The following is a 25,810-nucleotide window of genomic DNA, read 5'->3' as shown; positions in this document are numbered from 1 at the left end:
GAATATTTATTGTAGTTTCCCAAGTTTAGGGTATATTCCTGCAAAACTTGAAAAGTACTGAAAGGCTGGAAAATATGAACCTTTCAAAGTAAGACAGTTCACCAACGGATGTTCAACCATCTGTTTTACATTTAGGCAGAGAAAGGATAGGGTAATTCAAATGTGTGTGGTTATCTTTAATCTAGTGAAATACCACTTCTGTAAAGAATACTTATAAACCAGTACCTGACTAAAAAATTGACACGAGAAGATATAAAATTACTGTTATTACATTACAGAGCATTTCCTGTTTTAGGGTAGCAACCACTATTTGGCAGGTCTAACTTGAATGATATTCCTGAAATGAAAAAGGCTGCCAAAGTGTAAGCATGTGTTCCTGTGTACACTGTTCATTGGACACTACGCTGCGACACCCCGACTCCACACAGAAACGCTTGACTCATGGAGGCCAGGAAAGCTCGACAGTGGCTGGTGACCTCCATTCAACTTGATCGTTTCTAAAGACCCATCTGTGTGGCAGAGACTCCTGGTCACCAGCTCAACAGAACCCCAACTTTACTCAGGACAGCAATGCTCCTAGATAAAAGATTGCAGATCCTTCCTTCCCATGGAGCCACAGGGCTCTTCCTTCCCATCTGACCCTATCACTATGGCCAATGACATCTATGTGGGAGTTGTTAGGAGGGACTTCGGGAAAGCTCCTTAAAAAAGCCTGGGCATGTGCCCTTCCCCTAATTCTTGCTTCCTGATGCCAGGACTGCGGATGTGATGATTGGAACTGTAATAGCCATTATGGAGTACAAAGTAACCTTCAGGATGAAAGCCACACAATAGGGATTACGACACAGAGAGACAGAAGAAACCCAGTTACCTAATGACCATGGAGCCTACCTCCAGATTTGTTTGTGTGTGAAAAATAAAGCTTATATGTTAGACACTGTTATTTTGGATATTATGTAATATCTAACTGATTCTAATGCTAACTGATAAAATAAGTGATTAGTTGAAGACAAGTATAGTTAGGATGGTCCTCTGGACAACTTCTTTCTGAAAAGAGCTTCACACAAAATGAAAATATTCTATTTAGAAAAAAACCATAAAGACCTAAAAAAAAGAGAACAAAAACAAAAAACCAACCAAACAAAACCCAAAAACCTGGTTAGCTAAGTTAAAAAAAAAATAGGCTAATACACTTGGAAATATACTTGTATACACATATGTAGTTAAAAGACTAGAGGTAAATACACAAAAATGATGTGTTTATCTCTGAGTGGGACAATTACGGAAGACTGGTATTTTTATTTGTTTATATTTCCACATTTTCCACAATAGAAATGTATTTGTAATCAGTTCCTCTCCACCCCTGGGGGAATCAGAAAGAAAACAATTTAACCCAGCATTACTAAATGAACCTGGTTAGAAAAGGTTAGAAATTTACTCAGGTAACAAAACATGTAATTATTTTTGTGCTGACCAGTCTTTCTGACAAAATGGAATATAAATGCTAGCTTTTTCAAGATCAAATAAAATTACCGTGATCTTTTATTTTACAATTAAAAGAATCAATCATAAACTTAGCTACTTTTTGCCACTGAAAGTAGGAGCAGCAGCAGATAGTAAGGCCAAATTATATTTGGACCTGGAGTACATTTTCCTGCTAATTTCAAAGCAAAACATTTGCTATTACTTGAGTTCAGCACAAAATTCTAGTAGCATCACTCAATCCTCCAAAACATCCTGGTTTTGGCAAAATTTCAATTTCTCACTTAGATTTTCAGCTTGTGCTTGAGCTGAATTACATTTGATAAAATCTGTAATTAGGAAGGTATATTTTATAATCCAAATAATTTTACAAATCATGCTTTCCTTATTTGGAATTTGAGACACTTTTTGCTAGACGCATAGGAAGTATATTGTAAACTAACTTCCTACTTTAAAAAAAATTTAGGACGCGCACAAATAAACCACTGACATTCCCACTACTGAAGCAATTGAAACTACCATTTTCACTCCTCTTTAGACTTTTATTTTCATTTTACCTGTGGTTGCAGCAATTCTGGCTTCTATTTCAGACATGTCAGCACTCATCCTCTTGCCTTCAGAGGTTGGGGGCAAGCTCTCCACACTGCTCCCACGAGAAGCTCCCAAGCTCAAACGTCCAGATTCGCTCTGTTAAAAATACAGGTCAATTTGAATTACTAAAGCTCTTTATATTTAAAAATCCTGGACAGCCTAGAAGGAGGAATATACCAACTGGGATTCTTAGGGGTTCTGTTCTGAAAGAAATAGAAAGTTTTCAGGGAGAGGGAGCTGTAAGGCTGAGGGAGAACAAGCTGCAGATACTGGCCTTTAGGATAGGCTGGTCACTAGAGCTGGGAGTTAAATGCCCCAAATATTGGTTAACCTAAATGCATCGGACAAGATGAATAAAATCACTCCTTAAAATGTTTTAAAACCAATAATAGCAAAAATATAATAAATCTGGATAATATGAAATGAGAGATCTAAAACAATTCCTGTAACTGGGAAAGGAATATGCATTTTACATTTGTAACCATCAACCGTTCAAGTTAGGGATCACTGTAAGGCGGGAGTTGCACAAGTGGCAAAGGCAGCAATCATCAGAAGGGGAAATGATTTGACTGGTAGTGAATTCTAGAAGAAAATCATTACACATCTCTACTCTTAAGCTTGCCTGTCTGTTTCAGGAACAAGATTCAGGACTTGTATAGTGGAAGATGACAAACAATTAACTTGTTAGTATAATGCTCATGACTACTGGTTAGGTTATCGAAAGATTTTACTTTTAGTAACAAAACAAACCTGTTGTTTTGCCTGGTTTTTCAACAATTTTGATTCTAAGCGTTTAATAGTATCATTTGTGGCAGGAACTTGCTCCATATTAGTGTCGCTTTTATTACTGGTATTTGTAGAAGTGATGTCCATGAATGAGCCTAGGAAAGCAGAAACATTTATGACTACAGGTTGGGAATAATATAGATGCTTCATTCAATAAGATGCAACTTAAATTCTTTTCTAAACTAGCAAGACATAAATAGAAATAAAATTGAAGACTTTTCAACCTAATGAAGATACCCAAACAAACCCATTTTAAATGAAATTTAAGGATAGCACAAAAAGGGAACCAAAACGCCTAGTCTTCAAATAGTCAAGGATGACTTTAAGGTTTTTAGCCTGAGCTAGTAGAATGGAGTGGCTATTAATCAAGATGAGGAAGACCACGGGAGGAATGACTTTGAAGTGAGCACAGTTAGGAAATGGTAATTTTGAGTTCCTAGTAGATATCAAGCAAGTAGTTGGATATATGAGTGTGGAGTTCAGGTCTGGGAAGGAGCAAAACTTTGGCAAATACATGGTATACAAAGCCATGACACTGGATGAGATTACCAAGGAAATGAATTTAGATAGATAAGCGAAGAGCCAAATAACTGAGCCCTGAGCACTCTCACGTTTATAGGTTGGGAAGATGAGGAATAAACAGCATAGGAAACCATGAGAACAAGTGACCAGAGATGTAAGATGAAACCCAGGCTGGTATGGTATCCTAGAGATCAACTCAAAGTGCTGAAAGAAGTAGAGAGTAATGAACTGTGTCAACGGTTGCTGAGAATCAAAAAAGATGAGAACTGAAAAATCATTCATTTAGATTTTAGTAATGTGAAAATAACTGGTGACCTTGACAAGAGCAATTCTGGAGTAGTAGTATAATAAAAGACTGAATGGAGTGGGCACAAGAGAGAATGGAAAGAGAGAAGCTAGAGAAATACAAATACAGACTACAGCAGTCCCCCCTTATCCTGGGGGGATACATTCCAAGATCCCCAGTTGATGCCTGCAACCCTGGATAGTACCGAACCCTCATATACTGTGTTTTCTCTTATACATATATATCTATGATAAAGTTTAATTTATAAATTAGGCACAGTAAGAGATTAACAACAGTAGCTAACAATAAAATAGAACAATTATAATATACCATAATAAAAGTTACACGAATGTGGTCTCTCAAATTGTACTACCTTATTGTACAAATTTAATACCTTTTCCATCTAACGAAGCACTTATCCTGCACCGTGGCTGTAACTTTTGCAGTTTGAGGTATAACAGCAAAACCAGCACAAATTTCTTTTTCCTTTGTCACAATTTCACAGATAGAAGTTCTTACTGCAGATCTTGGCAACCTCAGCATATGATTTTTTTTTTTCTTTCCTTATTAAAGTTGAGAATTTTCACCTTTTCATTTAGAGGAGGCACTTTATGGCTTCTCTTTGGCATATCAGAATTGCCAGCATCTTTACTCTTGTGCTTTGGGGCCATTATTAAATAAAATAAGGGTCCCTTGAACACAAGCATTGTGATACCTCGACAGTTGATCTGACAACCAAGAGGGCAGGATACACTGAACAAAGGGATGATTCACGTCCCAGGAGGGATGGAGTGAGATTTCATCATGCTACTCAAGATGTCTGCAACTTAAAACTTATGAATTATTTAGTTCTGGAATTTTCCATTTAATATTTCTGGACCACAGTTGACCAGGGGTAACTGAAATCACAGAAAGTGAAACCGTGGACAAGAGGGGACTACTGTATATATGCTCTGGGAATGATCCCAGTAGAAAGGCTAAAACTGATGATGCAAGAGACAGGGAAGAATTGCTAGGAAGAGCAGATGGGATCTGCTGCACAAAGGAGACAGGCTTGCCTTTGGCTAGGAGCACAGATAGTTCAGCCACAGGAACAGAAGAGAGTGCAGAGTAGAGGGACAGATACAGGCAGCGGGGAGAGTGGGCTGGGGGAGCATTTTTTAAAAAACATTTATTTATTTATTTGGCTGTGTCAGGTCTTAGTTGTGGCATGTGGGATCTTTTGTTGCTGCGCTCGGGCTTATCTCTAGTTGTGGCATACAGGCTCAGTACCTGCGGCACGTGGGCTCTCTAGGTGTGGCGCTTGGGCTCTGGAGCGCGCAGGCTTAGTTGCCCCACGGCATGTGGGATCTTAGTTCCCCGACCAGGGAACAAACCCACATCCCTTGCATTAGAAGGTGGATTCTTAACCACTGGACCACCAGGGAAGTCCCTCTACTATCTTTTTTGATGACCACAAACTATGGAGCTGAGGAACTCCTGAACTAAAACACAGATTTTTAAATAAGAGTCGCTGTAGATTGTTCTACAAAGACCAAAAAGTAGGGTGTTCACGATAAAGGAAATACGCTGTTTTATATATATAAGTATGTATGTATGTATGGGTGTATGTGTGTGTATATATACATATGACATATATATATTTATATATATGATATATATATTTACAATATATATATATTTACAATAATTTCTGATACTATTTGATCTAGCAGTATCTAAGAACTATTTTTCAAATAAAGAATGACATTCACAGCAATATAATATCCAATCTTCTTATATATAACTGTGTAAGAATTTCAAGACTTGGAAACAGGTCTTCAGCAACTCTTTAATCTGGGTACCTGCATGAACAATGGTGCACCTGGAAATTCAAATTGCAGTCAATCTGCAATTAAAATGCAAGTGAGGACATCATTCATTGCTTCTTGATTATAATTTCATGGGAATAGAGACACAAAAATTTAGGTTATTACTGTTCTACTCTATCCGTTTACCTGTACTGGTGGCAGAGTTGCTCTGTCCTTCATCTGAATACTGACATGGGTATTGTAATGGCTCATCTGCTCCTGGAAAGTACTATATATATAAAAAGTAAACAACAATTTAAACTTTCTTTAATACAAATTAAATCTTGCGAAAACTAACTTGAAAGGTACATTTGAATTACTTCCTTTTCGAGATTTGAATGTAGCAAAAATTGCTGCTTTATTTTCACTAAGGGATACATTGAATTTGTAAATACCTAAGGTTTTGATTTTACAAAGACAACAATGTGCTACTCTTCTGAATTTCAACTATTATCAATGCCGTGTATCTACCTACATATCTATTTACACAGTCTAGATAGTCTTAAGAAAACTGCCAATATTCCTCCAGAGGAACATATGAAATACAGTAGTATCATTCCTCCTAATTATATGAAACATATTTATGTTCTCACAGCAGTGATGTAAACCTCCAAATTGTTGAAATGACTTAGTCTGACAACTGAAACGGTATGCCATAATTTGTTAGAACCAATATTTTAAATATCAAGGACAGATTATGAATGTCCCTCTATGAACTGGAGATAAAATACTGGATATATCTGTCGGATGAAAATTAGAATTTAGGGAAAAAAAGGAAGGTTTTCTTCTCAAATTACACAAAGCACATAAAAGCACAGTTAAAACGTGAACAATTTATGTAACCCGAAGTTTTAAGGTATCTGAGCTGTCTTCTTATGAACGTATCTTCAGGTCCTAGGATTCTATATATAGCTAGTATCCAAATATGCAGTTAAGCTTTAATCAATTAGTTCAAGCTGGTTTGCCTAAGTTATTTTCAATAGAATGAAAAAACTAAATTTTTGGCCATTTAGAAAATTAATCGATATTTAAAGAGATTGAAAGATTCTTCTACTTAGCAAATTGTTCTGAAATTAGGCACTTTCATAAGTACATAAACTTTTTAAAGTCAAGGTACCACTTGATAGATTTGTTAGTGCACCAAAAACCAGAGGCCTAAAATTATTCAAATACTAAAAGTGTTTGATTTATAGATTAGGAAATTCTAATAATCATTTAAAACGATCCTTCTAAATTCCAAAATTCTACAGAGCCTAGAAGAAAGTTTAATTTTTTAATGGCAAATGAAACGCTGAAAATATGCAATGAAAAACCAAAAGGTAAAAATCACTTAGATAAATGTGTCTGGGAACGCAACCTCTCTATTGCACTACATAAATGACTGCTTGATAAAGATCTCTACTAAAGAAAATTTAAAACTTAGCAAGTATTAGAGTCATAAAATAGCTAAGTCCTGTAAAGGCTTTAGAGATCACCTAATTCAACTTCTCTCACATTACAGATAAGGCAACAGGCCCAGAAACAAACACATCTGTCCACTAAGTTAAGCAGAAGGAAAAAGCACATCCAGAAACCTAGTCTTGCCATCTTTCAATTATAAAGAACTAGTTTTTTTTTTTTCTTCAAAATAACGTTTCCTCCTCTGATTATATGAGTAACGAACACCCATTCTAACGTGGAAAATACAGATAAGTATAAAGCAAAAAAAGAACGATACTGTCCCTTTACTTTAAAACCCCCTTATAAGTCAGTATATATAAAATTCCCTTAAACCCAAAGCCCCTCAAAAGAAGGATTATACCCGCATCAAGTGAGTCATTATTTTCACAATTTCCTCCATTGAAGGGCGCTGAGAAGGATCTTTAGACCAACAACGAGTCATCAGGCTCTCAATGGGCTTAGGTAAATTTTTGATCAGTGGTGGTCGAGTACCTACAATTGAACATTAGAGGAGGGGAGAAAAGAATGTATTTACTCAAAGAATGATGTAAGTTTTTTTAAAATATGTATTTCTGAAGTGTTATTTATTTTACAGATCTTGTAATTTAAGATTTTTTTAGGACTAAAAGTACCTTTTTTTTGTCCTTTGGATTAACATTATATTTTCATAAAGTAGAAGCTACACCTTTTGAGAAGCCAAATTAAAATTTTTATATACATTATGACTGAGAGTTAATAATATTTCATTTGCTATAAACACTCTTTTAACAAATAATAATGGCTTAATGTGTATTTTATTAAGAATAAAATGGTGGCTTGAGGTAATCTTATTTGAACTATATTTTCAGATTTATCGTAACAACTTCAAATGTGTTTGAAAAATCATCTTCCATATGTCAAAAGTCATCAACTATGGTGTTATACTCACTGACCTCCAAATGGCTCTTTTGTGGGAGACAGGTCTTAGGGTTGCTGTGAATCAATCATTTCACAAGCTGAAAACTGCCAATTTTTGTGTAATTAACAAGACTGTAATATCATTAGTAAGGTCCCTAACTTAATGAAGGACTCAAGTATAATGAAATCTTTGTAAATTTATCAATTAATAAGTTAGTTCTTTTATTCCTTACTTCATGGACATTCAATTATTTACTGACAATTGACAGAAAAGAAAACAAACTGTCCTGGTCAATGCTCTAGCATTCTCTACAATGACAAGAAAGGTAGTACAATGAAAGGTAGTATAGGAAACTGGTAAACACACTTGAGATTACTCAGATGACTGCTTGACATGTCTAAGAATGATCAAAATAGTGAGGCAGATATTTATTTCTATCACATGTGGAACAGTGTGTTAAAAATGCCATTAATCAGAATAATTATAATCAAGTGATAGAAATTAAACAACAGAGAGTGATGTTAAAAGTTAGAAGAAGGTTAAGCGATTTCCCTTCACGAAAAGTTTATTTTCCCAAAGCAACTGGGAAGTAACTTGATTAATGAGGATGCATTCTAATACCATGAGTGGTCAGAAACATTGTAACTACAGGTATAAAAGGAATAGGAGGGATGAAAGACATTGTGTCCATAAATCAATATAACTTAAAAATATGGGCATTTGAGCCAGAAAGATCCGGATTTAAATCCCAGCAACACCACTTACTAATCTTGTGACCTTGGGCAAGTTACTTAACTGCTCTAGGTATCAGTTTCCTAATGTGTAAAATTGTAAAGTGAGGCAATAATAGTACTCGCCTCATAAGAATGAATGAGAAGATAAAAAGAAAGACTATGTGAAGCACTTTGTGTTTTGCCTTTATGAATAGCTTAAGTAACAACCCTTATTACAGTAAGTCCCCTACATACGAACCTTCAAGTTGCGAACTTTCAAAGATATGAACCTGCGTTTTCTTAATTTAATCTTTAAGTTTTATTTTTTCCAACAGAGTCCAGTCCAGTGCTTCTCTGTCGCCTCCAGAGAGCCAACCGAGGTAGTTGGCTCTGGCTGTCTACTGATGGCCTTTCCCTAATGAGCACAGCCAGCAGACCTTCTCAGCTTTGTGCAAAGCCAGGACTGCTCCCAGCCCTTGCCCGTTTTTAGAGTAGGGGGGAGGGCTGGAGACTGGTAATAAATTGTATATTTTAATATTAGGGATAAATGGTCTTCTTTAGGGGAGTAACAATTTCCAAATAGGAATAAAATATATAAAATATATTGAAGAAAAAATTTTCACAAACCATTATGAACAGCCCACATGATACGGAAAGCTGGGCCACCAATTTCATCAAAGGGTTTCCGACGTGTTATCACTTCCCAGAGGATAATACCCCAGCTGAAAACATCACATTTTTCACTGTAATTGCTACCTAGAAAAAAAAGGTAGTAAAATTTCAAGACTTTTTCCCACATGACTAACAGAAGCAACTGCTTTCATAAATTTTAAGAATGAGCATCATGTACAAAAACAAGAGAATGCCACATGTAGAGCTGAGAAATTACTCTTTCTAAAGACCTCAAGTCTTTGCAATAAATACATTTTTAAAATGAGTTAAGTATTAATAATGCACTAAAAAATCCACTTTAGAAGCTGGTCATTTTTTACCTTCTCATCAAGAAACACAGACCTTATCTTTTATTTATTTAGACTTATATTTTCTCTGGGACAAAGTATAAAACATTTGTACACTCCTGTCTATAATTTCTTAATCTTCAATGTTCTTCTCCCATTCTCTTGATGGATAATACTACTATCAAAGCAGAAAAAATTTCTAATCTAGTGTTAAGATTTTCTTTTCAAAATATCTGGTGAGATAAAATTATTAATTTGCAAACTTAAAAATAAGTTGTAAGCAGGAAAAACTATGAATACAAATTTACAGTAAACAGATTATGCAGCAAAATTTATATGATTACTAAGTTGGCTGGTGAATCAGCACAATTAAATAGCCAAACAAACAAACCCCCCAAACCCACGAACAACCCACTATAAGAGTGACCAATTATTACAGCAATAGCTATGCATGTACTTTACAAAGGCACTAGGCAGTGCACTGTAAGAGTTACAATGACTTTACAATCTGATTTGGGCTACAGGTGCTGACATCTTTCAGAAATGAAGAAATCTACATAGCCTAACAGTCTGAGCTTTGTTGCTCTAAACAATTAACAGCAACTTTTATTTCTGGGTTCTTTTGTATAAACAAATCTTTCGGCTCTCCATACTACAGTGTTATTTTAACTCAAAGAAAGGCACATGAAATAAACAAATAATTTTAAAACAATGCCAATTATATGCATTCTGTATACAAACTTGAAAACAGGCGGCATTATTTTATATAATTTAACACTTGCTTGTCCACTAACTTTTTAACTGAATTTTGTGGCAAAATAGCTCCACTCAAGTGACCAGCTGCATAGCAAATTTTTTTTCTCTTGGTGGCTAAAGACAAAGAACAAAAAATTTTAAATTCATCAAAAATAAAGAAGTCAAAATCAGAATCTGATTACTAAATGTTTCTGAATTTTATGCGCTTTCATACTTCCTAACGTATGAATCACACATCTTCAGTTCAACTTTTCTCATTTAAAAGATAAGTTGATGTTTTTGATGTTTTTATATAGAAACCTCATATGCAATTTATGGATTACTCTTTTAGAACTTCAGTAAGACACAGAGATGTAACACAAAGTAAGCATAAGCTTACCCTTTACTTAAGGTTCTTAGTATCTTTACTTGTGGTCCTTGCATTCTTTCTAAGGCATGCTCATTTAAACTTTAAACTGCTAATTCTTAATCGCTAGGAAACCAACACAAAGCACAGTCGATCCTCATTATTCCCAGTATTGTTCTACAAAGTTGCTGTGAACCTTGAATTAGTGAACACTGAATCATCTGCTCCTAGGGGAATTACAGGGTTGGGCTCCTATACTGATCAGTTGACATTTTTGTCGCCTGATCAATACATAACCTTGTTTTATGTGTGTTTCTGTTTAAAACACCTCATTTAATATAAATTGTTGATTCATTAATATTGAACTCATGGCCACCAGCACTGTAATTCATGCCTGAATGAAGATTAGCTAGCACATGTATTTTCTCTGAAAGACACATCACAGCCTTCTGATACTTAGGAACACTAGAAAGCACTTCAGTATTACTCATAGAGGCCATTTTAAACGGTGAAATCATCAACACAAAGCAGAAAAAAAGGAAAAAAATGAGGCACTAAATACATCACAGAAGTGATAAAATAGGAGAACTGATACAACAGGGCAGAGCATTGCCTTGTTTGACCTCAGCTGGGAAGGTGTGTGTTGGGTGACTCTAAATTTTTCCCTGCTTTGTGCACGCCTGTGAATGACTATGAAAGAATTATGAGTACTGATTTTAGGATACAAGCAGGCAATTTTGCAGTTATGGAACCTGAGAATGAGGATCAACCGTACATATGCTTGAACTTCATAGAGGGTGCTAGACAACGTGAATCTTGCTGTGAGATTCAAGATCTAAGGCTATATTTATTTAATACCTCCTTAGACTTTAGTATGTATCTTATAATTATACACTATGCAGAAATAAAACCATGGAAACAGGGCAAAGCCATAAACACACTGGATTTACATGGAGTAATAAGGCAGATTATCAGTCACATCACGCTTTTGCCATTTTACCTTCAAAAACTTCAGGTGCCATCCAAGCAGCACTCCCCTTATTATTGGTCATGTGTGTCTGAATGTCACAGGCTGTACCAAAATCACAGATTTTTAAAACTGTCCCCCCTGCAACCAGCAGCAAGCTGTTTTAAAAAATAAAAGGTTATAAGACCAATATTTGATTCTACAATAAAAGAAGAGACATTTGTGGAAACAGAAAAGGTTAAGCAAAATGTCACCATTCAACTTCCGTGAAATGTTACCCACTCACCTATAACAGCTTAATAATACAGAGGAATATCAGCAAAATTGACCTTAACCTAGTTCTCTTAGGGAGACTGCTAGACCCAAATTTTGATGTCTCCATTTCTATCTCTGTAATTTTTCGTGACTATGCTTCTCTCTGGGCCAAAATAAAACATGGGGTTTAAAAAACATCTAGCCAGTGAACATTATGGTGTCCTGAAATGGGAGTGGATGGGTATCAATACTTTCATAAATTGTTCGCCCCCTATACTTAACCTTAACCAGTGTTTTTCAAGCTACAGGCAGAAACCTAGTCATAAAATTCTAGATCACAGATCTGGAAACCTACATCACAAAACCAATTCAGTAGACTATGACAGCATTTAAAAAATAAACTAGAAAATACCAAAGTGCATCACAACTACTAAGATTAAACATTGTTTCAGGAAAGTTCAGTTTCAGTTCTATATACATTAACATGTACACACGATAGATTGTGAAGTATTTCTTACTGTGGATGATGGTTCTGAAGTTTGCAAACCTGCTTTGCTCTTATTAACCTTGCAGTGAGCAGAAATGAGTCTTTAGCCTAACACAGCAAGACTGGTTAGCTGTTCGCTGACCCTATTTCCTTTCTTCTCTGGGTACATTTCTTAGCCTTCTGAGCAATTACGTATGGCTATATGACAATTCTAGTCAATAGAATGTGATGTACTTCACCTCCAAGCCCGGCCCATATGAACTCTCACATATATAAACTCCTTTTCCTTTCCCCGTATGTCACTGAAGGCACAGGATTCTGAACTACAAGACAGAAGGAACCTGGGATCCTGATCCACCATGTGAATCAGGAACATTCACTTTGGACTTCACGAGCAGAAACCAAAAACTCTGTACTTTAAGCCATGAGACTTCAGGGCTTATATAACAGCGTCAGTGTAACCAGTGTGAGAAATGGTATTGAAATGGGTGTTGCTATAACAAAAACCTAACATATTTGGTATTGGTTTAGCAGTAGGCAGCAAGAACACTGAAAGTGGAAGCTGGGAAGAGAGAAGATCCATGTAATGACGTGGCAAAACGTTTGGTAAAATCTGTCTCCCGTGATGATCTGTGGCTTTAAAGGACTGGAAAAGCTGACTTCCTCGACTCCAAACAGCAGGAAATACGATTCACAAAGGCCCATTAAGACAGCATTGCAGCAAAGAACAAATTAAGAGAAAAGTACTTCCCATCTCAGCTTCATGGCCTCAAGGTGCCTCCATTTAGTTGAGAAAAGGCACTGAGGCCAGGAATCAAATAAACCAGGCTCAAGATTTTGTCTAAGAAAGAACTGTGGTAGTATTAGTCACAGGCACATGGAACTGACTGGCACCGGGGGCATCAAGAGCCCACGTCTGAGGAAATTATACTGCCAACGGAAACACAGGCCTGGAATAAAGAAGCTTCTGACTGTCGTGCAATGCCCTCAGGACCCCAGACGTGCAGAAGGAGGAAGCAGGCTATGAAAGCTGGACAGCTTCTGAGGAGAGTATATGGCCCAACACCTACTCCTGACACTGCTACAGAGAATGGACAAGGAGAAGCCTACAAAAGGGTGAAGCTAGGAGTCATAAGCAATGGAAAAAGGAATTCCTCTCCTAGGGCAGGATCAGAGTCTGATCAAAAGACAAACCTCTCACAACTCCAGGGCAGAGGGACCAGAAAATGCAGGACTTCATTGCTACAGACCAGTAGCTTCTGTATGTTTCTGTTGTTTCCTTTTCCCAATGGAGCCTTTTACTGATGGACCTCTCTTCTACCATTTTGTGTGTGTGTACGTGTGTTGGGAGGGGTTAGGTGGGGGGGTGACAGATAACTTTTCTTTTTAATTCATTTGTTTCCAGACTGTGAGGAGCTACATCCAGACCTGTTGGAGAGGACTACACAGCATCCTGAGATCCTGGACCGTGAGCCAGGTGGTGACTGGAAGATGTTTAACTGGCAAAGGGCAGGAAGTGGTTCTACTTGTGTGGTAAGAGTAGTAGAGACCACAGGCAGATGTGGCTGGGACTGACCAGCTGCTCACCAAATCCATCCCTTCTTCCTCTGGAGCACAGAAGACATTTCCCAACCTCTCTTGCAGGTAGGTGTGGCTAAGATTGAGCTGTGGCCACTGCTACGTGGGTAGAAGGGACATGGGTCACTCCATGGGTCTGGCTCCACAAACCTCTCATACATCAGCTTCCTTCTCTTTACCTGCTGGCTGAATGCAGAGGTCCCCAAAGTCCTGGAGGATGGCAGAAGTACAAGATGGAGGGAGCCTAACTAGGCCCTTGAATGACCATATGGAAGGTCATCTGTCGAACAGGAATATGTTTTGGATTTCACCTGAGTCAGAAATAAATTTCTGCTGTGATAAGCCTCATGTTGACTATAGCAGCTAGTGTTAAAACAACTACTATACTCAGCTATTAGATTCTCTTAGGGAACTGGTACTCATAGTCTTAGGTTTTTCATATCCCAATGCAACTTGGTACTCCTATAAGAACTGAAATATATAAAGATATCTGAAAGTGTAAAAAGAACCATGAACATAAAAGATAATTTTAATTATATTATTATTAAAAATTAATTATACATTTAAAAATATAAATCACTCTCTACATCATTACCTAAAAGGCTTATAGGCATGTGGGTTATTCTGCAAACCAGTAGAAACAATTCTTTATTTTGAATCCCTTCCAACCATCTTCTCTTAAATGCAAAAGAGGTACTACTGTTTTATATAACCAACGTTTATTTTAATGTATGTTTACTGATTTTATTTCACTATTCCTTCTTGAATCTTATGCTCGCCTTAGGTAATCATTTTCTTTCTTCCCCAAACACCTTTAATGAAGGTCTACTTACGATGAATTCACTCAGGTTTTGTTTCACAATATCTTAAATGTAATTTAGGGCAGGTACACAATTCTGAGAGCTATTTTTTCTCAGCTCTGTGAAGTTACGATTCCAGTCCTCTAGCTTCCATTGCTGGTGTTGAAAGGTATACTTCAGTCTACCTGTCAGTCCTTTGCAGGTAATCTCTTTGCTGATTGAAAAATCTCCCCTCTGTTTTTGCTGTTCTGTAGCCTCATTATGGTGTGTCATAGGGGAGATTTCTTTTCATTTATCCTGCTTAGAATTCATATCTTTTATTTGGAAAATTCCTGGCTAACCCCTCTTGAATTAGTCTCTCCCCATCCAATTTTCTTTTATTGGAATTCTAATTCTATGCTGTTAGTCCTCCCTTTCCTTCTCCCCATGTTCCTTAACCTATCATTTTTTTCATTTATTTGTCTGTGTTGCATTCTGGGTAACTGCAGATATATCTTACAGCTCACTGAATTTCTTGTCACCTATTTCATATCTGCCATTTAAAAATTTTAATTATTTCTAAATGTTTTATTTAGTTCTTTTGGCCATGTTGATAGTTTTCATTCCTTGCACATTTTAATTCCTTCATTTCTGTAAATAATTTGAGCATATATATTTTATACTCCATATTTGATAATTCCAAATATCTGGAGTCTTACTATTTGAGGGCTTTATTCCACTTTGTGTTATTTATGCTGACTTTTACTCATGGTAACTTGCATCCTTATGGGTGTGGTAATTTTTACTGTGGCTTCATAGTTGATTGATCTTAATCTGGAAAAATCCTAAAGACCTGAATTGAAAGTATATGACTTTAAAATAGAGTTTCAGTCACCCTGAATGCCCTGAGACACCACCAATCTCAAAGCACTTTTAACCTGTCCTGTTGGGATTTTTTTGATTGGGCAAGTAGAGCAAATTCAAACTCACAACAGCATGAGGGGAGACTCTCAGTTAAAAAAATAAAAGCTTGTCTAGTCAGAAAATGGATTTTTTTTTTCTAGTCAACTTTTCTTTTAGTTCTTCCGTCCAAGATACTGAACTTAGGCAGAGGTCTCAGTTCTGCTCCCTCACCTGGTACAGAACAAAGGGTCTGCAGCCTGTTACACAGACGCCATTAAAATTTGGGCCTCTACATTCTTGATACTGGCAGAGGCTCACAGGAGAGCCCTTGGCTTCCCACTCAGGGTTCAGTTCTCTCCATCTTTTGGCTTATTGATTCCCTTATTTTCTTGTAAGATCACCTATGCATGTAAAAGGATGTTTGTTGTAATATGTAGCATCTCTGGGTGCTTGCTGTAGGATGTTTTTTCAGTTTATCTGGTTTGCCATATTGCTGGACTGTCAAAATTCTTACCATGTGAGTATAAGAGTCCAAGCTATCCCTGTGAGCACACACAGGATGTTAGATTTTAAATGCATACATATCATGGCTTAAATTTCATGTGCTTCTCAAAATAAGGTATGAAATTTTGCCAATACATTAGTGTATGCTGGGATAAGTGGCAGGGAGCCAACAGAGTCCCAGGTTAAAGCCAGCACATCTCCTTGGACCAACATTTTTACTCAACTGTAAGTATCTTTAACATCCTAACAGTGACTTCAAAACAAATTGCATAACACAGGAAGTCGAATGCAAAATTCTTATGCAACTTTCCTTAAGAAGGCTTTTTAAGCTCTGTCCCTACTCTCAGACTTACTCAGGTTATATACATCATAACTTTGTTCTGGGGGGTTACGAGAGTAGGGGGGAAAGCTGAGAAGCACCAATTTAGGAATTTAGGGCCTTACAGAATCTCAAAAATGTCAACTGATTCGGCAGCATTGTATTTTCTAAAAACAGCTCTATAAATTAAATCTTCCCAGTCTAAGACTGCCCATCAGGCCAAGAAGAGTTTCTATTTTAATAACTCACTTTATTTAAGAGGTAGTAAGAAATATTATTTATCCATTAAAAATAAAGAGGTAAATATCTGTATGTAGTAATATGAAAAAAAAGTCCCAGTAAGTGAAAAAAGCAACATTATGTATAGTGTAATCTATGCATGCTTAAAAAACAAAACAGTGCTTATCTCTGAGGATTGGAAATGGGAGGCAGAAAAGACTTACTTTACATTTTTAAAAATAACAACATATACATAATTAAAGAAAGTAAAGTAAAAATAAACCAATATAGAAGAAAGAAAACAACTGTCCTTATTTTTAATGTGCTTATTTTGAAGATGTTACTAAAAGTGTTCAATCCCAAAACCATTTTTATGTTTAGAGTATGTGTGTGTGGTAAGAGTATAACCCTATCATGATTAAAATGACCCAATAAAAGATTTCCAGAAAATTTTCTGAACTTAAGATTCCAACTCTTCTAGGTGCTATATTACGCAAATATAATCACCAAGTAGCATACTCTTATTCAGGTTTTCCTTTTGATGACAAACAGAAATAAAGATGGGTAATATAATTTGCATCATCACATTGTAGTAATATTCAACATCGGGTTGGGGATTCATTATAATTTCAATTAATAAATTCTTTGTAAATAATTTTGTTACAAAATTCTAACTGGAGAGATTACTTAGAAAGTTAGTTTTCTTTTAGTCCAACATGACTAAGATAAGCCAGATAAACTACTATTCACATCTCCATAATGCTACAAATACTTCTATGATAATTTAGGTGGAAAGAATGTTAAACGCAAATTACATGCACTTCAACAAACAAAAAATTCTTCCTTGTTTTATTGCTGTTAAGTTCTTACTACTTTTAACCCAAGATAAGAATTCGGTAACTGACTTCCTTGTTTCATCCTGGTACACTCAAAATATCACAATAATTTTTCTGAATGACTTTTATATTATTATTGCTATAATTAGTACTCCTTTACTCATAAGACTTTGGATGAACTTGCAAAAGATAAATAAAACAGGGGCACTAGTGCAAGTTGATACTGTATAAAACACCTAACCACATCATCAGGTCCCTTCTTTATATGCCATTCTGAGGAACTCTTCCTGACCACAGAATCAAAAGGTTTTCCAGTGACAATAAGATACAGCACATGCATTTGTATATACAATTATATATGAAAGCACAGTCATTCCCAAGAATTTTCTTTTCCCCAGTACATTCTGAAAAATCACTTCTAATTCTAAAGCCCAATTTGTACGCTGGGTGCCCCACAGGAAACGTGCAACACTACAGGATGAGTCCAACCATAAGGATGCCTGAGAGAAATGAATGACCTAGACAGACCAGACCTCTTCTAAATATGTTGATGGTATTTATTAGCAAAAGGAGAGTCCTCATCTGTAGATGATTTTGGTAGGACGTATCTGGTCTGTCTAAATACGTTGGTTAAATAAACCTAACATTTGTGGATTTTTGGGGTATGGTTGGATGGAGAATGGAGGTAGCTGTTTAAGCTGTGTAATTATGGAATATAAAAGATGTTAAAAAACTAAAATAACTTTTTTGTGAGATATTTTAAAGTATATTGTTTAATAACTCATCAGTTATTCTAAAGCCAAAAAGGCCCTAACGCAGACGGGTGACTTTCGGGAGTTGCATCTAATGGTTTCTGGCTCCTCCAGGAAAAGGATGCTTTGCCTGTGCCTGATACTTGCCTGTATCCTTTAAATCAGCCAATTTGTTGCTGGATAAGAGCTATGATTTTCATGAGTTTGCTTTGATAATTCAACTCTTTTAAATGGGGGGGGAAGGGGGGTAATGGAGGACACAATCTCCGAAACTAGGAAAAAAAAAAGTGCTTTCTTCTTTACTAGCCAAGACAGGTAGCTGCAACAACAACCTCAGGAGTCAAGTTAAAAAAATAAAAGTATCATAAATCTAGGGCTTAAACATTATTTGACCAGGGACCTGGGGAAAGGGAAATCAGTTTAAGCTTGGAGGTGGAAATAAGGTACACTAACTAGCGAGAACAGTGATTCCAAGAGTTGAAACCTATGTAGAGTGTATCAGATTAGATAGGAGAGTGAGAAGTTATACCCAGAAGGGATGTTTTAATGCTTTAAACCAGCATCAAGAGAATGGAATACTTGAGACTGATTTCCTAGGGGATACCTCTTATCTGAGGACTGATGTGGTGGCCAGGGGTAGAGGGGAAAGAGCATATGGGGACTTTTTACTTTCTCACAGGTGGACAGAGAAGAAAAAAAATAGAAATGGGGACAAAAATATGTGTTTTCTTTAATTGTGTACCCACAGAAACAAAAAAATCCACAAAGTTTTAGCCTTTAAAAATACTTATGTAGGGAAATTTGAAGTTCTTTCAAAGTCCCAGAATCCTCAATATGGAGAAATCCAGAATATTTTCAATTTCTACTCAGATGTGCCAGCAATGCCCTTTGCCTTCCTCTGAAAAGGCAAATAATAACCACTCTGCATATTTGTGTGTAATGTCGACATTGTGCTTATTAGGGATAGAGTGGGGAACAAGACAGACTTCTCTCTGCTGACATGGAACTAACTATTTAGGGAAAACAATACATACCGTGGGCACAAAATAGGACTTACAGACTAACAGATTCTAGAATTACGCTAATCTAAGGTAGAAGTTATTAAAAATAAAAATTCAACTAAAATAAAAACCCCACTAAAGACAACATTCTAAAATGCAAGCTTAGATAAATGACTAAATGATGAAGGTGAGTTAAAAGTAAACAATCTTAAAAAAATAAAAAACAAACATTCTTGAGCAAGCCAAAAGGGATGAGAGAAGAAAAACTGATGTGCAACGACCAGCTTAAATTAGGGAGTGGGTAGGGGATGGCAAGAGAGAGAGACACCACATTATTAGAACTTACTTTGGTGGTTTCAGGTCCCTGTGAATTAGAGCTTTGGGTTGCATGCTATGAAGATAAGCCACTCCTTGGGAACACTGTAAACACCAACTCATCGCGTGGGCAGCAGTGTAATATGGCAATGGTTCAGCACCATGCAGCACTGCAAAAGAAAGGCACAAACTAAAAAGAACTTTATTGCATATAACAAAAGACACAAGGTGAATGCAAGCACTATCAGAACACACGACTGGGTATTTTCCTACACATGCTCCCATCGGTCCTGCTTTTCATTCTTTTCTGAATAAAAAGATGGAAATAGTTAATGATTTCAAATGGATAACTACCACATAAATACCTAACATTTAATAGGATTCCATTAACTGTTATACATACATTCAAGTAAAATTAATATACATTACCACGTTTTTTCATATTGACAGATGCAGTCCTTCACACAATAATATAAATTATAAGCAATGTGATGACATACTACTATAAGAGAGATACAGAGAAATACTATGGAAGGAAACAAAATGTGCATCAAGATGTTTACAATTATGCTTTCTATAATAGCTAAAAACTAGAAATAGTTCAACCAAATAAAACACGGGAGTATTAGATAGCCATTAACAATGACAATCACATGAGCAGGAAATATAAGTATTAGTTTATATAAAATAATGTTAATTTAAAAAATAAAATGCTACAATTTATTTTATATAAATGCTGTGACAAGAGAATATTTATATATGTTTGGTGTTTCTTACAGTGAAAGGGTTAGCTCTGCTCTATAAAGGTAACTGAACGATACAGTTTCCTTTCATTGTTATCAAAATGACATATATACACTAACATGTATAAAATAGATAACTAATAAAAACCTGCTGTATTTAAAAAAAATGCTCTGTGAAGTGAGTTTTCACAATTTTATTTTTGGGGAAAAAAGCAAAATAAAGCAGAATAAGGATGTGTGGTTAAAGAGTTCTAAAAGAGGAGACTGAAAGCTAAGAGAGGGCAAAAAGAAAAAATTAAAAGTATGAAGATATTTTAAAATCTATTTAAAAAGCAAGTTTGACTTTACTTAAATGCTTTTAACATTATGCAGAGTACCATCAATTTAAAAGATTGATATCCTTAGACTTCTAAATTTCACATACTAATGTTGTAGCATCTTGTCTTTTCATTTTTAATCTTTAGCAGATTTCTTTTTTTAATTACCTCCTTTTGGGACTCTGAGGATAAACTGTGAAGAACATTAAGTAACTTACAGTTTATATTAAAAGCTTTTCAATTATTTCACTCTACTAGATAAAGACAGGTTTAATGACACTCACCATTATACAAGGAGCCCCCTTCAGCATATTCCATCACAAGACACACCTAAAGGAAACATATGCCAGAATAATTAACCACAGAGCTATAGCATCTTAGGGAACTTGAGAGATAACTTAGTTCAACCTCTGATTTTATATATGCATTAAAAATCATTCTTTTGTCCCCTACTATGTGAATAGTGCTAGAGGAAATAAAAGGTATCTATGATCTAAGACCTTGTCTTCTAGGGGACCACTGTCTAAGAGTGCAGATGTACATAAAAACATAATCACGAGATCTTTGGTGACTTTTTCCAGTGCAAATGAACAGGTGCTGTCATAGGATATTGTAAGCCTCCTAAGAAGATGAGGTTACTGGATAAGACCACCTAAGACAACTATTCTCTTATATTGTGTTGCTAACAGATTAGAAACACATACAGTACAATTTTTTTTTTGAAATGACAGATCAAAATAGCTTCATAAACTACACAGCTGCACGTATCTGCCACGTCATTTCTTATAGACAGAGTATAATGAAAAAGTGACAAACTTACTGGATTCAAGCAGGCTCCATATAGCTTTACAATGTTAGGATGGTTCACACGGGATAACTGCCGAAGCTGTAACAAATTAAGGTTTCTTTTAAAAAGTGCTAACTTTTAACGAAGTGATCTCACAGTATCATTCAAATCTTAACATTGTACAAAACATTAGTGTAATCAATCAGCAATCACTGTTTCCTATGTAGCAGGCACTGTGGTCCTAAGTGCCTGCCCAGAATGGCACAAAATCCCTGCCCAGAGCTCTCACAGTTTAGTTGGGGGAGAGTCATGTACACAAATAATTAAAGCAATGTGCCAAGTGCTATAACAGGAGTTATGTACACGGCGTAAGTACAAATTAGAAGAAGAAATTAACTTTGTCAAGAAATGTTAGGATGCCATCCCCGAGATGGCACTGAGCTGAGTTATCCAAACCAGAAGAAGCCATATTATCATCATCATCATCATCATCTTCAAAGGTGATGGTTGAATGAATAGCCGACCTACTCTACGCTGGGCACTGGTGGGCACTTTACAGATATTGTATAATTCTCACAACTTTGCAAGGTAGGTATTATCATTTTCATTTTAAAGATGAAGTACCTTTAAGATACGGCTCAGAGAAGGTTAAGTGAGCTGCTAAATACCCTAGAGTTAGCAAACAGTACAGCCAGGGTTTGAACCTTGGTCTGACTTAAAATCTGCATTCTCTTCCCTCCATCTTCTATCTCTTTGATTAACTCCCTCTTCTCCATTCCCATTACCACTGCCTTAGCAATTCCAATCTGAACCACTGTAGTAATTACTACAGCCTTCTCCTAACTGGTCTCCTTACTTCCAGTTTTATCCAATCCAATCCAATGATTCATATGGAGGTCAGTGAGGGGTTTGGCTATACTCATTTCCCTTTCTCCACATCTCAAATTTCTATTAACATATCCCCCCAAACTGCGCCTTGCTCTCTCTTCTCTTTCTTCTCCCCCTTTTCTGCTTCTCCCCCTTTCTTCTTCCTTTCCTTCTCTACTACCTACATTATACTGCTGGCTCATATGAAGTCCACTAAGGTAAACCTTTTTACTACAATACAGCTACTTAGAAAGCTGTATTTTTCTACAGCCAACATTTGTAGATTTTCAGTCCTAATAGAATTACAATCACTATTTATTATATTTTATCTCATTAAGATTCATTACTGAGCTTCAGACAGCAGATTATTCAAGCATTTATTCCTGTTCCCTCCTCAAATACCACTAAGACGGTAAAGGTACTTTTTTCAAGGCATAAACTCAGAAGGATGAAGAGAATGTGAAATGAGAAAACAGCACATATTTTTGGAAGTTGGACAGCAAATGACTAGCAGTAACTGACACAGCAGACCTAAAAGAAATAAGAAAAAGTGAGAAGCAACCAGATTTATCTCACAAACCTTCCAAAAGGTGGAGGAGTGGTGGTAGTACCAAGTATCTATTCATACAAGCTAATAAAAGAGCAGAGATTGCTTAAAAGTTAGACCAAAGATTCCCTCCAGCCCTGACTTCAAACAGCTTAGTGACTGCCTCTTTACTGTCTCAAAGACTAGAGGTTGATTCTTTACAGAAGGTGTAATACCTTCCTAAATATAGAGATATATATTTAATATAGAGATATAGAGATAAATACAGAGATAGAAATATAATAATACCTTCTTTAGTGAAGGTGTGAGTCTCTGGATTGGGGGATACCATATAAAACTAAGGGATGAGCTCAAAGTAGTTGCCTCTGAGAAGCAGAAAACTTGATGTGAGGAGGACGGGGATTAACGTTTTTTTTTTTAGTAAGAATACGTGGAGAACCATTTGACAATTTATCAACAAATTACATGTATACATAACTTTGATGAGAAACTTTTTTTCTCCAAGCTATTATGAGCTTTTTGACTCTGGATTACTAGCCTTTAACACATATTTTTACCTAGTTTTAGGAAACTGCCAATACAACAGTATACGATCAATGACCTCATATAAACCATAAACAAAAATTGTGAATAAGGCAAGATAAAGCCAGACTCCTGGAGCATACTACTATAGATCATCTTTCTTCATGATGACATCAAACCATTCATCAGCATTTCTCAACTCATTCAACTAATTACAAAAATCCACTTCATCATCTCACAACTAAGTTCTCATTTCTTCATGTTATACATTAAAAAGTATCATGAAGTATATTTTGAAATTATAATTAAATAAAATCACAGATATAAATTCAGAAGGTTTATAAGGTAAAGACCACTCATCTATTGGCCAATGAAGTTAAAAAATGATAAAACCATTGATTTATTGAAATACTGTGATCTAATATATAAAACAGCATAAAAGAATGAAGCTGGTAATACAATAATCTCATGATTATCAAATTCTCCTCCATCATCAAATATGTAAGAGAAGAGAGTTGTAAATTTTCGTGCTAAATGAGAAAAACCAATTTGAAATTGTTTATCCTTAAAATAATCTCATTCGAATTTCTAAAAATGTTCAGTCAAAAATGAAAGCATAAAATTTCCCTTCTTAATTTTAGATAATGGGAGAGATTACCATTTCTTTTCTATTTTAAAATTTAAATTCTATGCCTTGAAATAGATCTGAATTACATGGAAGAGATTGTATTTTAATTCAGGGATGAATTCATTTATGTAGCTAAGTCTCTTTTCCCCTAATTTTTAATCAGAATTAAGAGTGTGAATGAAAAAATGTTCCTATGGCATTCCCTTTGGTTCAACCAAACTGCTGATGTTCAAGTATACAGAGAAATGACAGCCGAGGAACATTTTTTTTCATAATATTAAATTCACAGAGTATCTTAGGTGAAGAACTACACAACAGAAATGACACTTCAACTTACCTCTACAATAAAAGCTTTCCTCTCAGATTCACTTTCTATTTGTTTAATAGCAACATCTTTTGCTCTCCACTTAGCTTTGCATACTACTCCAAAAGCTCCTCTTCCAACGACCTTTAAAAAAAAAAAAAACAAAAAACCCAAGAGAATCAGAAACAAATAACAGCCTAATGCATAACACTGAAGCCAATCTGAAAGATTTATTAAAGAAGATTTTTAGAAATCATCACGATCTGGATTTGCCACTGAGCAGGTATGAATTTACATTAGAGTGAGGAGATAATGAAATGTACTATCTCTGTCTTTGAAAGTTTATGGTCTAGACATCTCTTCATTCTCAAAACCGAAAACAAACAAAAAAGACAGAGACAGAAAACAAATTAAAACAGGCAAGATGAATGAGAGGGCAGAGAGAAGATGGCTTGGAAAAAAATAAATAAAAAGCAGAAACATATAATCAATGTTTTAAGCTCTCATATTTATGAAATTAAAAAATAGCTTTTAAATAATTCAGTGGGGGTAGGGAGTAGAGGGGAAAGGATAAAAATATAGATGATAAAAAACTGGCCACTGTGAAGGACAGACAAAACATAGTATCATATTATACAATGGAATATTATTTGTCAAGAAAATGGAATGAACTACTGATACATGCTACAACATGGATGAGCCTTAAAAACACTACACTCGAGTGCCAGACACAAGAGATCACATATTGTATGATTCCAGTTATATGAAATGTCCAGAAAAGGCAAATCTTTAGAGGTAGAAAGTAGATCAGTGGTTGTTTGGGGCTAAGAGTGGAAACTGGGATTAACTGTAAATGGGTAGGAGGAATCCTACACACCAAGGTGATGAAAATGTTTGAAAACTGATTTCTGGTGATGTTTGTACAACTTAGCAAATTTATACAAATCATTGTACACCTCAAATGGGTAAATTTTATGATATGTAAAATATATCTCATTAAAGTTACTTTTTTTAAAGTTAAAAATAAAAATTGATGATATGTTACATTATTGTTGAAGCTGATGGGTGGCTCATGAATTCATTCCTCTCTCAGGCTATTCGACTTTTATTAATGTTTGAAATTTGCCAAAATATTAAAACAACAACAAAAGAATAGCTTTAGATACTTGTTAGAGCAAAATCATTCTACATTATCACTGCAAATGACCTTAGTTAGGTGCCATCTACTCCAATCTTTCAACTTCCAACAGATCTAAGTACTTCCTTAAGCAAAAAATCTAATTCCCTGTACAGCTCTCATTTATGATGTACTTTCTATACAGTAGGCACTAAGCTAAGTGCTTTACATACATTACATCATTTACACAACCTTAGGTGACAAGTACTAGAGGTTTCTTCATTTTACAGATGAAGCACCTAGGTTTAAAGAAATCAACTAACTTGCTCAGGGCTATGTAGCTAGTAAAGAGCAAGTGCAGTCTGATGCCAGGAAGTCTAACACCAGAATGTTAGAGATCCTGATTTGTATACATATATCTGTATTATATGTCA

At 35.7% G+C, this 25,810-nt stretch overlaps 1 protein-coding gene across 4 annotated transcripts in view; it reads right to left on the bottom strand.

The window, feature by feature from the left end:
- MAP3K7 (mitogen-activated protein kinase kinase kinase 7) overlaps nucleotides 1-25,810 on the bottom strand; it is a 66,601-nt gene that overhangs the window by 30,554 nt on the left and 10,237 nt on the right. For all 4 annotated transcript variants that reach the window (XR_014267506.1, XR_014267507.1, XM_082475257.1 and 1 more), the window contains exons 2-11: nucleotides 24,293-24,403; nucleotides 21,425-21,490; nucleotides 20,889-20,934; nucleotides 19,576-19,714; nucleotides 11,630-11,754; nucleotides 9,196-9,324; nucleotides 7,319-7,449; nucleotides 5,665-5,746; nucleotides 2,824-2,954; nucleotides 2,040-2,169 (exon numbers count right to left, since the gene is read on the bottom strand). Coding sequence is in view for 2 of the 4 variants with exons in the window: in XM_082475257.1 (XP_082331383.1) it covers nucleotides 2,040-2,169; nucleotides 2,824-2,954; nucleotides 5,665-5,746; nucleotides 7,319-7,449; nucleotides 9,196-9,324; nucleotides 11,630-11,754; nucleotides 19,576-19,714; nucleotides 20,889-20,934; nucleotides 21,425-21,490; nucleotides 24,293-24,403 (1,090 nt within the window). In the remaining 2 variants the exon portion in view is untranslated. The remainder of the gene's footprint in view (nucleotides 1-2,039; nucleotides 2,170-2,823; nucleotides 2,955-5,664; nucleotides 5,747-7,318; nucleotides 7,450-9,195; nucleotides 9,325-11,629; nucleotides 11,755-19,575; nucleotides 19,715-20,888; nucleotides 20,935-21,424; nucleotides 21,491-24,292; nucleotides 24,404-25,810) is intronic.

Source organism: Balaenoptera physalus, assembly GCF_965194825.1.
Source record: "Balaenoptera physalus genome assembly, chromosome: 9".
Lineage (NCBI taxonomy): Eukaryota > Metazoa > Chordata > Mammalia > Artiodactyla > Balaenopteridae > Balaenoptera > Balaenoptera physalus.
The sequence above is the reverse complement of the archived record's forward strand: the minus strand, read 5'-3'. Positions and strand labels throughout refer to the sequence as shown.